Below are 13,227 nucleotides of genomic sequence, written 5' to 3'. Positions count from 1 at the left end.
ACCTCCAAGAGCTCCATCACCTAGTGTTCACTTTGCTTCGTTTTCCTGTTAACAGCATCTTCCTCTGAGCTTCACCATTGACTTTTTGAACTACTCCACCATGCGTGATTTTTTCCGTCAACAACCATGGCTGGCCTTATCCCATTTGATTGAGGATTTTGTTGCATCGAATTGCAGGTAACGATTTTAGTTGACGTAAACTGTGGGTTAAAGCCAAACATTTGGGGGGAAAATGTAATTCACTCTAATTTATTCAATCTCTGCAAGCCTTTATGAGTTAGACCAAGGTACCCAATTAGCAGAAGCAACTAGATGGGTAATGGAACACACCACACCCCCACACCCACAACCACCACAAACCCACCACCCCCCCTTTCCCCCTCCAAAAAAAAAAAATTTACAAAATTGTTCAAAATAAAAATTCAACAATGATGGGTTAGGCCAATTCCAATTGCCACTATCACATAATTGGCTTCAAATCAAAATCACTCAACAAGTTTTTAAGGATCTGTTTGGATTTGATTAGCATTAGGTCAGAATCATGAAACATCCTCTACCACACCTCTTTTTAGTAGGGTTTCAGAAATTATCATCATTATGAATTGTCACTAAGAGTTACTATTATTATGAATTGTCTTACAAGATATGTTCTCTTGACTTAGACCTGGATATTATCCTTTTAAATGAATCAATAGTGTCAATTGAACTGCTCTGGAAATTAAGTTGATATCTATACTGGAATTGGAGGCTCTTTGAATCCCATTAACTAATATGGGTAAGACAATTCATAATGATAGTAAATAAATAAAGTTTAGGTAATACCAGTACATAAAATAAGTTGAAATTTGCAACCCTAGCTGCAAGCCTGCAACTATAAAGTGGCACATCATATAACGGGAAAAGCTGGCAATTGTAGGGAAAAGCATGAATGGGCAGCTTGGAAATGGGACATGAGGGGTAACCAGAGTAGAGTTGACAACAATTTCATATCACACATGGGAAACTTATCTATTTGTGTCAAACGAACCCTAGTTCAAACACTTGCTCGACGCTTCACTGCTTATCAACTTCAAATTATTGTGTTCATCCCTCCCTTTTGCAATTTGACTTCGGCCCAAACTCAGAAAAAGCAACTGGGCCGCAATAGTGAAGTGACATGGTCATGACTCATGGGTAATTAATCAAATTCGTGAAAAAGGAATAACAAAAAAAAGATGTACAGGCATTGATTGTCCCATACTTTTACATGATAAATAGTTGAATACAAGGTTTTGAGCTCGTTACAGATGGGCACAAGGTGTATAATTATTAACATTCCTGAGTAACTGATCCAAGTCTGTGATCTCTATCTCAATAGGACTGACCATGCTTTTTCGTATTACTTGCTACTTCATTCCACATGATTTACTCTTGTCCACACTCCAAATTGCCCCTACATGGGAGTCTCAAAATTGTAGCTTTTCACTTTATCTTAACATCCAAGACCAATAGAGCTCTTTACCTTGCCCCAGTGGGAATAAGTTCGAAACTCAACAGAAATATATCAAGATTAAATGTTTAATTATCTATTAATATAATAATTATAGAAATGATCATTGGACTTAAAATTTTCACTTATTTTGTGAGATTCTACTTTTTTGTTTGGGTTTCCATAACGTCACATACTAACAATGATAAATTAATAATCATTATAGTTTGTAAACTGTACACACAGTATATATTATATATCAATGTTACTGCAGAGGAATCACATGCTTTATAACCTTCAGTTCTTCATGGCTGTGAGTTCATATATGTCACCTATTTTTTCAATCAACTTCTTATTCTTCTTCTTCTTGCACTTGGTTTTGATTACTTGCAATGCAAGACCACCTAAGGCAGAGTCTCTTAGCTATGACTTCAATAAGCAGAGTTGCCCAGATGTAGAGAAGATCATTCACAATGTGGCATCGCAGAAGCTCCTTGAAGCACCTGTCACTGCAGCTGGATGGGAAGTACTAAAAGGAAGTAGAGATGGACTCGTTTCGAAGGCTTCGAGGGTGGCTGCTAACATTCCTCAGCTAAACCAAATCATCCCACAATTAATCTCGCTTTTCATATCCAAAGGCTTAACGATAATCAAGGACTTGGTAGCCTTATCATCAGGAGGCCACACTATGGGCTTCTGACATTGCAGGAAAATAATGCCGAGAATTTGTGACTAGAACAAAACATCTGACATTGTACCCAACAATGAATCCCCAATTTTCAGAGTCTCTCCAGGGTCCTTGCCCCAAGAAGAAATTTGATCCCACTGTTGTTGCATTCAATAATGTTACCACACCCATCATTTTTGACAATTCTTATTTCAGAAATCTTCAGAAGGGGATGGGGCTGCTGGCAACTGATCAAATGTTGATTTTGAACCCGATGACTGGAGATTATGTTAAGAAAATGGCTGAAAATCAAAAAGTATTTTTCGATTCCTTTGTTTCTGCCATGATCAAGTTGGGGAGCATTGGAGTTCAGGGAAGGATGGAGACATTAGACTTGATTGCGGCTCTTTCAACGGTTAATAATCATTGTTTGTCCTTGTATACATATTTAATTTTATGTTTTTTCTTAATTAAAATGATTAAGTGGTTGAATCCTCTCCTATCCATCTTTATTTATTTATTTTATATTTTTAAGATATCTGTATTAATATTTAGCTTCAAAGACTAATCCAACAGTTCCTGAAGCTCATTTATTTCATAACATTAATCATATAATGGTGTAGCTAGCTAGTTAATATCCTGATTCACAACATGTTAATTAAAATGTCAACATAGGAATTATTTGATGTATGGATAGGATTCTCATCCCGTCCTTATTCCTTATTCTTTACTTGTGAGTTGTGTCCTTAGACTTATCTCTTAAATTCATTCAAGAGGCAGGCAAAAAAAAAAAAAAAAAGTTGACTCTCAAGTAAAGCCACTGCAAAATTCCATCACATGGGCTCCGATGCTGATCATACTCAATTATCAACGTCTAAGATTGTCATTGAACATGGCATTTCGTAATTGTCATTTTAGATACTTTAATTAAATTTCCTACTCCCAATAATGCTGTGAACGAAGGCACTTATCAAATGATATTCATAAATCATTATCCTTGAATATCAAGCTGTGTTTTTGAGACAAAACCTACAAAGATGCTTGCAAAATCCATGGTAGATATGGAATTTATTCTTTATCGTATTTTCTTATCCACTGCCATGCATGAAACCTCTTCATGCATCAATTTGAGAATATAGGAGGAGTACAATCTCTTAAGAGTCTATAAAAGCAGCAGTTGTCTTCTATTTTGTTTTCACATCAAGAGACCAAGATGTCTGGAGTAGTCCTTCAATGAAGGTTGGTTAATGTACGTATATTACCAAACAGCTGTCATTCACTCTCCCTCAAGGGCTTCTCTCCTGAGAGGCGGATTTGAGACGTGAAGCCCTTACGGAGTGGATGAGACCTGTCTTGTATGCCTTCATCAACAACACCAGAAACCAAAAAGTTATGTTAGCTAGCTAGCCAACTACCTCTTGATCTTAAAGCAATTCTTGTTTTCTCGGATTAGCTAGGTTTTCATATAAAATATCGATATTGAAGATCTTACCAAGCAGTTCTCGTTCCCTCTCCCTCAAGGGCTTCCCCCTCCCTCAATATTATTCCATGCTCGAATGCTAGCTAAGTGCAGGCTGAGAGATGGTTCATTTTGAGACGTGGAAGCCCTTAGGAAGAGTGAATGACGCCTGTCTTGGAACCTTAGCCTACATCAACCAGATTACTAATGGTAATCATCAAATCAGACTAATTAAATTAGAGATTGCCGGCTTGTAATTAGGCAAGGATATAGGATGGCGCAAGCTAATTATAAGGCAATGGCCGAATTAATGAGTATTTCCCAACCAAGGTTTGTTGAAGCAACATGCTTCCTCCCTTCAAGTTTGAATGTTAATGTTAACTAATGGTCGCTCACAACTTTGGGACATTCATCCTCTATCACCTTGAATGTTCGCTAGTCTCTCTCATAATCCTTTGTCTGTCTAACATTAATTTCATCTTTTTTTATATAAACCACCATATTATACTTAAGCGCGCACACACACATTTTTTCGATCTCTTTATCTCTTTGGCACAATCTTTGGCAACTAAAATTTGGTAAAGATATGATAAAAGATGGTTCAAGGACTTTTCTTGTGTATAGGATGTAAGCTTGAGTCATGGATTATAGTTTTTTTTTTTAATAAAATTTCAATGAAATAACCATTAGAACAAATGTTTACTTTGATGTAATGATTGTTCATCACTGAATTCAATTATGGCATAACATGTTCTCTAAATTATATAGTTGACATTTGTTGAATAAGAGTTTACTCAATAAAATGATCGTTCAACTTTTTATTATCATAAATACTTTAACTTAAACAAATATTTACTTAACTTATATTTAAATAAATTCATGCATAATATAAAATGACATAAATAATCTTATTATATATCTATGGATATTACATAAACTCACCAAGGCTTTGTATAGGGTCACATAAGCTCCCAAAACTTGGTATGACAAGGTAGAAAGAGTTTTATTAGATACAAAACTCACATAAATTATGTGGTTGATTCAAGTTTCTTCTTCTTGAATGATGAGAAGGTCAAAAACTATATTTGGGTATATCTCAATGATATTTTGTTAATTGTAACAAATTCACTTTTTAACCAACAGTTTGTCATAGAGTTGAATTCTCAATTTTCTCTGAAAATCTAGGAGAATTAAGCTATTTTTTGGATTAGAAGCTCACAGGTTAGATTCAGGTTTGTTGTTATGTCAACCTGAATATTTATATGATTTTTTAGTATAAACTTAGATGCAAGATGCCAAGCCGTGCTCTACACCAATGCCAGTAAAGTATTAAGTTAGTGCTCTTTTTGACAATCTTAATCTCTGTAGAAACAAAATGGGTCCATTACTATATCTAATTATTTCCAAATTAGATTTATCCTCTGCTTACAATAAATTCAGTCAATTTTTGAAGCCTGAAGCTCCAACTTAGATATAATGATAGAAGTGTTAAGATACATTAAAGGCACACAACAACGTGATATTACCTTAGTTTCTAATGGTTGATGTGCTCACAAAACTCTTTATTTGTTGCTCATTTTGAGACTCTAAGAGACAAGTTGAATGTGATGACATGGTATAATCCCCATCAAAACTCTTTTATACGACTCATAGTATGCTCAAGATGGAAGAGAAGCAAGAAAAAAATATGTTTTTTTTTAAGGTCTTGACCATAGAACTAATTTAGTTGCAAGATGGGAAACATTACCTGTAAGAGTAATGAAGAATACATTTTGCAGGAAGTGATCCAAGAACGAAAACAAAAGAGGAATTGATTCAGGGAGGAAAATAAAAGAGTCAGGTGTTGTGATTAATGCAGATCTTAGCAGTAGTGAGTATTTTTTTCGGAAGTTCTTGCTGAAGTAATGTGTAGAGGTTTCGTTCATAATGGAGTAAAATGAAGCCGTGTACAGATGGTGTAGTTAATGTTGGAGTAAAATGAACTTTTATTTGGGCGAGTTTCAAAAAAGTGTCAATTGTTAGAATATTGGAACGTGCCCAACATCAATTCGATTATGCAATAATTTGTATTTTAATCAAATGTCAACTTAGAATATATCTGATATATAGAACTATAGATAGGATTCTCATCCAATCAACTTATATATTCCCCTTTGAAAGACTTAAATGAGCATTCTCAAACATAATTAGTTATCTCAAGAGGCATCAGAATTGACTCTCCTAGCTACAGGAAAATTCTCTATCATAGTCAATTATCAAGGGCTCATATTGTATTTCAGAATGGCCAAAAGATATAAATCAATCAGTTTCCATGATGAACACCTGTCATGAACTACATTAGATATCTTGAGACATCTCTTGCAAAGATGCTTGAGAGATGGTGGATATCGAACTTATTCTTTTATCGAAATCTCTTATCCACAGCTGGAGGATCGAGCTAGCGGAAACATGCACATGCATGAGTTGCTTTACACTTTGAGCAGGCTATATATATATAACATAACTTGTGTCCAATTTGTTATCACATCAAAAGCATCGATGAACGAGGATGCATAGATAGCTGCAGGGATGATTAATGTAGGTGTGTATTTGTATAACGAAGCAGTTTTCATTCACTCTCCCTCAAGGGCTTCTCCCTCCCTAAATATTCCGTGCTCGTGCTAGCTAAGTGCGGGCTGAGAGATGGGTTTGAGACGTTGAGCCCTGGGGAAGAGTTGCTGACACCTGTCTTCCCTTCATCAATTAGAGTAATGGCATTAGCTTAACTGTAGAGAGGCAAGTACGGTTCATGGCTTAAGGTAAATTAACGTACGCATACGCAATCAAATATCCTGCATATATATTATTATATACTCTAGACTCCAAGTTATTTTCAGTGTTGATATAACTTAGATTTAATCGGAAGAAGATGAAGTTCTTTCTTTACACTTTTTTGTAATAGTGTGCATGCATGAAACTCAAAAAAAAAATAGTCATTAGAATGTTACAGTGTTTGAATTATGTACCTAAAAAAGTTGGGTGTCATAAATAATTTTCAAAATGATCAGGATTCACGGTTTCAAAAGCCCGTATATTTCAACTCGTTGAGTAAACAGCTAAAACATTTCCACCAGTGTTTTCTTTGATGTTTCTGAACCTGACGGTATACATGTTCTTAGTTCACTTTCATTTGCTTTAAAAGATGTTGTAATAAGGCAATTAAGGTATCATCAAGGTTGTAGCGATGAGTTTTTAGCATATACGATCAAATTTATCTATCAGAATGGCTGATCTTCATCTTTTACTGCCTTTTATATATCGTTATCAAGTTATGTTCAAATGCTTGAGGGTCTTCGATTTTTTTTTTTTTTTTTTGCCTATATAAAAATTAAGCATTGTACTTGTAATAATGCATCTGTCGTCAAAAAACTCTGGAAAACAGTTTTAAGTATGCTCTATACATTAGGGTTTGGAAAATGGGTGCGTATAGTGCCATAAATCGTGGAGAATATTGGTAGTCATTGGCTCTAAGTATGACGAACTGAAAAAGAAAGAGGTAAGGATAAACTATGTTGTTTTATTAAAACTTTCAAATAATACAATGATTAGAATTAATATATCCATAATTTTAGCTAGTTTTCTACATATAAGTGTTTTATAAGCAAACATTTCGGTTCAGACTGCATGAAATTACAAACCCAATAGATTTGATTGAGGAAAATTTTAAAACACCTTGGAAACTTCTTAGCATATTCTTCCCCCAAGGATTGAGGTTAATGGACGCTTGAATTAGGTTGGACGTGACATTTTCTCCCATCCGGTTGTGTGACATCCTCATCACACTCATAAAGTTGTTCCAGTGTCTAAACCATTAGATAATGGAACTAAAAAAAGATTTATTTTGGATTAAAATTGCCCATGTTTTTCTACTCAATTGAACTCATTACTGGCATGAACAATACCTTCTGGTAATACATATGTTTTTCTCCACCTTGACTTCAGTGTTCATTATTGCCAAGGGCTTGTGACCTCTGCCTACACTCACTTGGTAGTATCATTCACCAGCAGCTTTTTGGTGCTCAAAAAATTCAACCAACTGGAATTTTGGTTTCAGCCAAATTCAAAGGGCCTCTGCACAGGCCATCTGCAACAACCATGGTTTGTCTTATCCCCTTTGTTTGAGGATTTTGTTGCATCAAATTACAGGTAAAGGTTTTAGGTTGCAATCAAACGTTTGGTGGGAAAATGTAATTTACTCTAATTTATTCGATCTCTATAAACCTTTATGAGTTAAGAACAAGTTACCTAGACCACAAGTAGTAGGAACAACTAGATGGGTAATGGAATATCTAAATTTAGAATAGCGAAAGCTTTTAAGGGTCTCCCCCTCCCTCTCAAATTTACAAAGTTGTTTAGAAAAAAAATCTACAGTAATGGGAAAGATCAATTGCAATTTCCTCTATCACATAATTGGCTTCAAATCAAAATCAATCACCATAATCCAACAAGTTTTCAAGGATATATTTGGATTTGATTAGCATTAGGTCAGAATCATGAAACATCCTCTACCCACACCCCTTTTTAGTAGGGTTTCAGAAATTATAATCATTATGAATTGTCACTAAGAGTTACTATTGCTATGAATAGTTTTACTCATATCAAATCAATAGTGTCAATTGAAATAGTCTGGAAATTAACTTGAGTTCTAGATTGAAGTTGGAGGCACTTTGAATCCCATTTAATTAACTGAGGTAAGTTGGACAATTCGTATAAAATAAGTATGGTTTTAGTTGAAATTTTCTACTATAAAGTGGCACAACATATAACGAAAAGAGTTGGCAAATGCTGGGAAAAGCATGAATGGGCAGCTTGGGAATCGGACATGAGGGGTTACTAGAGTAGACTTTACAACGATTTCATATCACATATGAGAAATTAAAGGTGAACAGTTTCAGATACCCTATAAAAAAAATAAGAAATCAAAATCAAAATCAAACCCTCTTAAAGTCAATTTTTTTTTGGAGCTGACTCTATCAATTTCAAATAGGATCTGATTCTTATCTGAAACAGATAGTTTATAATAAAATTAAATTCTACATATTAAAATTTCACTGAAAAAACCAATCAATTAATGAGGAATCCTATACCGATGCCATTTAAACTTGTCATAATATGAATTCTCCATGCAATTTCTTGTTGGAAACCCAACATCATTAAATAGAGATTATGCAATCTTTACTGACGCCATTAAACTTGTCATGCAATTTCTTGTTGGGAAATTCAAAATCATTAAACAGAGATTATACAACACATGGCATGGGATGCCTTGCAATTGATAAGCGACAGTCAATATTCTTGCATTTCCTATTGATGTATTTCTTCAGTCAGAAGATTAAATACTATTTTCAATGCCTTCAACCATAAGAGGTGTTAAGCATTACTAGAATCATTGAAGTCTCCCAATGCCTCAGCATATTCAAATATTGGATCGATGATCCTTTTCCTTGCAATCTTTCAAAACGTCATTGCATTTGCAAATTATACTGGCATTGTGCCTTGCTAGCAGGATCCAGCAGGCTGAGAAGAGGCCGCAAAATGGTTGTGATGTATTAAACTTTTTTATCTGTTCTCTCGTTGAAGGTTGTTATATGTGTTTGAATAATGAGAATTGTTCAGATTCATATAACAAAACTGATGGAGAACATTGTTTAAGAAGGTTCATTTGAGTTTTGGCTCTACCCCCGGTTCCGGTTCCAATTCCTAAGAGTTTAGAACTAGAAATCGGAACCGAAACTGGAATCGAAATATACCCAAAATTGATCAGTTTTGGTTCTTACCCAGAACTGAAATAGGGTATCCAACGGTTCTGATTCTTGTTCCAATTTTGGTTTCGGATATTTTGTTCACCCCATGAGAAACTTATCTGTTTGTGTCAAACAGAAACTGCTCATGAACTTCAAAAATATTGTGTTTATCCCTCCTTTATGTTCACTTTGTCAATTGAACTTCGGCCCAAGCTCAAGAAATAGCAAGCGACTGGGCTTCAATAGTTAAGTGGCATGGTCATGACTCATGAGTAATTAATCAACTCGTGGAAAAAAAAAGGATAGGCACTAACAGTGTTTTGAGTTCATCAAACAAAATTCAAACTATTGACAGTATCGAAAATATATATTGAGCCTACAAATGTGAAGATTAAAATTCATATTATACAAAACTAATTAGTTTGTGTTAAGGTCCAATTCACACACTTATATATCACTCTCTTATGTTTTATTTATTAGATGTGGAACTTTCTTTCTTTATTCTTTATTTGAGTCTCCAACATCCCTTCTTAATGCAAGCACCTAGGTTGTTAGACTTACCTTTCGGCTCAACTGATTTTTAGCTGGGTGTATTGTCACTTGTATCCAAAAACAAATAGGTTGTTAAACCCGTCGTTTGACTCGTGCTCTAATACCATGTCGAAAATATATATTGAGCCTACAAGTGTGAAGATTAAAATTCATATTACACAAAATCAATTGGTTTGTGTTAAGGTCAAATCCACATACTTATATATCATTCTCTTATGTTTTATTTATTAAATATGAGACTCTCTTTCTTTATTTTTTATTTGAGTCTCCAACAGACAAGGAGTTGCAGATGGGCACAAGGCATGTAATTATTAATGTTTCCGACTAATTGATCCAAGTCCATGATCTCAATCTCAATAGGACAAACAATGCTTTATCGTATTAGTTGTTACTTCATTCCAATTGATTTATTCTTCTTCATACCGTAAATTATCTCTGTATGAGAGTTTCAAAATAAAATTCAATAAAAAAAAGTCAAAATTAAACTTTTAATTTTATATTTGATGTAATGGTTATAGAATTGATGATTCAACTCAAGATTTTTCTTTGTTTGGTGAGGTCAGATGAGGTCCAACACTTATGTCTTGGTACACAAACAAAATCAAAGATAGTGCATGCTGCCTTTTCTTGTTGTCTTGGCTATTCCTTTGTTTGGTTGTTTCCATGACATCACGTACTAAAGACAACGAATTAATCATCATCAATATGTAGACTGTACACACACTATATTTAATATATCAATGTTAGTGCCGAGGAATCACATGCATTATATATCAACATCAGTTCTTCATCGCTGCAAGTTCATATTTGTCTCCTTTTTTTTTTTTCAGTTAGCCTCTTAAAATCTTCTTCTTCTTCTTGCACTTGGTTTTGATTACTTGCGGTGCAAGAACACCGAAGGCAGAGTCTCTTAGCTATGACTTCTAAGTTCTATAAGAAGAGTTGCCCAGATGTAGAGATCATAATTCATAATGTGGTATTGCAGAAGCTCCTTGAAACACCTGTCACTGCCGCCGGTGCTCTTAGTTATTATCAGTAAAGCATAATCGTCATAAAAAAACAAATATATTTGGCTATTAATTCATCAAGTCCAGTTTGAAAGAAAAATGATAATGAGAGCTCAATCAGTCATTCCAGGTTCAATACTTGGTGGGGCTCTGATTAGTACAATTTTGCAAGAAGAGCTTAATGCAGTGGGAGTTATAGTTGAGTGATGATACCATAAACATCCAAATCTCATAATAAAACGGAAACCCTATGATCTCTAGTTAATATGATTGTTTCTCTTTTTAATTTCTCCTTGGTGTTTTGTTTAATTAAAGAAGAGATGGACTGGTTTCAAAGGCTTCAAGAGTGGCTGCCAACATTAATCCTCAAGTGAACCAAACCATCCCACAATTAACCTCGCTTTTTCATATCCAAAGGCTTAACTGTAGGCTTCTCACATTGCAGGGAATTCATGCCAAGAATTTATGATTACAACAAAGCATTTGACATTGACCCAACAATGGATCCGCAATTTGTACTGTCTCTCCAGGGTCCTTGCCCCAAGAAGAAATTTGATCCCACTGTTTTTGCTCTCAATGATGTTACTACACCCTCCATTTTTGACAATTCTTATTGCAGAAATCTTCAGAAGGGGATGGGGCTGCTAGCAACCGATCAGATGTTGATTTTGAACCCGATGACTGGAGATTATGTTAAGAAAATGGCTGAAAATCAAAATGTATTTTTCGATTCCTTTGTTTCTGCCATGATCAAGTTGGGGAGCATTGGAGTTCAGGAAGGATGGAGAGATTACACGGGATTGCGGTTCTTTCAATGGTTAAGTGGTTGAATCCTCTCCAATCCATCCTTTTTTATTTATTTTTAATTTTTAAGATATCTGAATAAATATTCCTTCATTTTAGGTGTCTAAAATTAGCTTCAAAAACTAATCCAACAATTCCTGAAGCTCATTTATTTCATAACATTAATCATACAATAATGTAGCTAGCTAGTTAATATCCTGATTCACAAATAGTCTTATGCTTTATATTAACAAATTAAAATGATATTGAAAAGCAGCTGGAAGATTCTAATCTAGAAAACAAAATAGAGAATCCAACTTTATAATAGCCTACTGTAAATGACACTCCATCGAGAACACACATGCATGTATTATGAGAAGAGATAGAGACTTCACCAGTCGTGCTCTTATTTGTATGTTACTTAAAATGTCAACATAGGAATTATTTGATGTATAGTATACTGAAGATAGGATTCTCATCCCGTCCTTATTCCTTCTCCTTTACTTGTGAGTTGTGTCCTTAGTCTTATCTCTTAAATTCATTCAAGAGGCAACCAAAAAAAAAAAAAAAAAATTGACTCTCAAATAAAGCCACTGCAAAATTCCATCACATGGGCTCCGATGTTGATCATACTCAATTATCAATGTCTAAGATGGTCATTGTACATGGCATTTCATAATTGTCATTTTAGATACTTTAATTAAATTTCCTACTACCAATTATGCAGTGAACGAAGGCTCTTATCAAAAGATATTCATAAATCATTATCCTTGAATATCAAGCTGTGTTTTTGAGACAAAACCTACAAAGATGCTTGCAAAATCCATGGTAGATATGGAACTTATTCTTTATCATATTTTCTTATCCACCGCCATGCATGAAACGCCTTCACCCATCAATTTGAGAATATAGGAGTACAATCTCTTAAAAGTCTATAAAAGCAGCAGTTGTCTCCTATTTTATTTTCACATCAAAAACATCAATAGACGAAGAAGCCAGGAGTAGTCTTTCAATGGAGGTTGGTTAATGTACGTATATTACCAAACAACTGTCATTCACTCTCCCTCAAGGGCTTCTCTCCCTCCCTCAACATTCCACGCTATCTGGGAGGTGGATTTGAGACGTGAAGCCCTTACGGAAGAGTGATTGAGACCTGTTTTGTATGCCTTCATCAACAACACCAGAAACCAAAAAGTTATGTTAGTTTGCTAGCTAACTACCTCTTGATCTTAAAGCAATTCTTGTTTTCTCGGATTAGCTAGGTTTTCATATAAAATATCAATATTGAAGATCTTACCAAGCAGTTCTCGTTCACTCTCCCTCAAGGGCTTCCCCCTCCCTCAATATTATTCCATGTTCGAATGCTAGCTAAGTGCAGGCTGAGAGATGGTTCATTTTGAGACGTGGAAGCCCTTAGGAAGAGTGAATGACACCTGTCTTGGAACCTTAGCCTACATCAACCAGATTACTAATGGTAATCAAGGTTTGTTGAAGCAACACTCTTCCGC

General features: G+C 34.9%; 2 protein-coding genes across 2 annotated transcripts; both read left to right on the top strand.

Annotated features, from left to right (window-relative positions):
• The first annotated feature begins 2,232 nt into the window (after nucleotides 1-2,232).
• Nucleotides 2,233-2,758, top strand: LOC123214354 (peroxidase 65-like). The gene is made up of 2 exons (XM_044634099.1): nucleotides 2,233-2,563; nucleotides 2,691-2,758. Exons 1-2 carry the CDS (start codon nucleotides 2,233-2,235, stop codon nucleotides 2,756-2,758), a joined length of 399 nt encoding a protein of 132 aa, XP_044490034.1.
• An 8,087-nt stretch (nucleotides 2,759-10,845) lies between these two features.
• LOC123214353 (peroxidase 65-like) lies at nucleotides 10,846-11,766 on the top strand. The gene is made up of 2 exons (XM_044634098.1): nucleotides 10,846-10,964; nucleotides 11,382-11,766. The coding sequence occupies exons 1-2, from the start codon at nucleotides 10,846-10,848 to the stop codon at nucleotides 11,764-11,766; spliced, it is 504 nt and encodes a 167-aa protein (XP_044490033.1).
• Nucleotides 11,767-13,227: the final 1,461 nt, after the last annotated feature.

This window comes from Mangifera indica, chromosome 4 (assembly GCF_011075055.1).
Source record: "Mangifera indica cultivar Alphonso chromosome 4, CATAS_Mindica_2.1, whole genome shotgun sequence".
NCBI lineage: Eukaryota > Viridiplantae > Streptophyta > Magnoliopsida > Sapindales > Anacardiaceae > Mangifera > Mangifera indica.
Note: the sequence above shows the minus strand (reverse complement) of the source record. Positions and strands in the feature narration are given on the sequence as shown.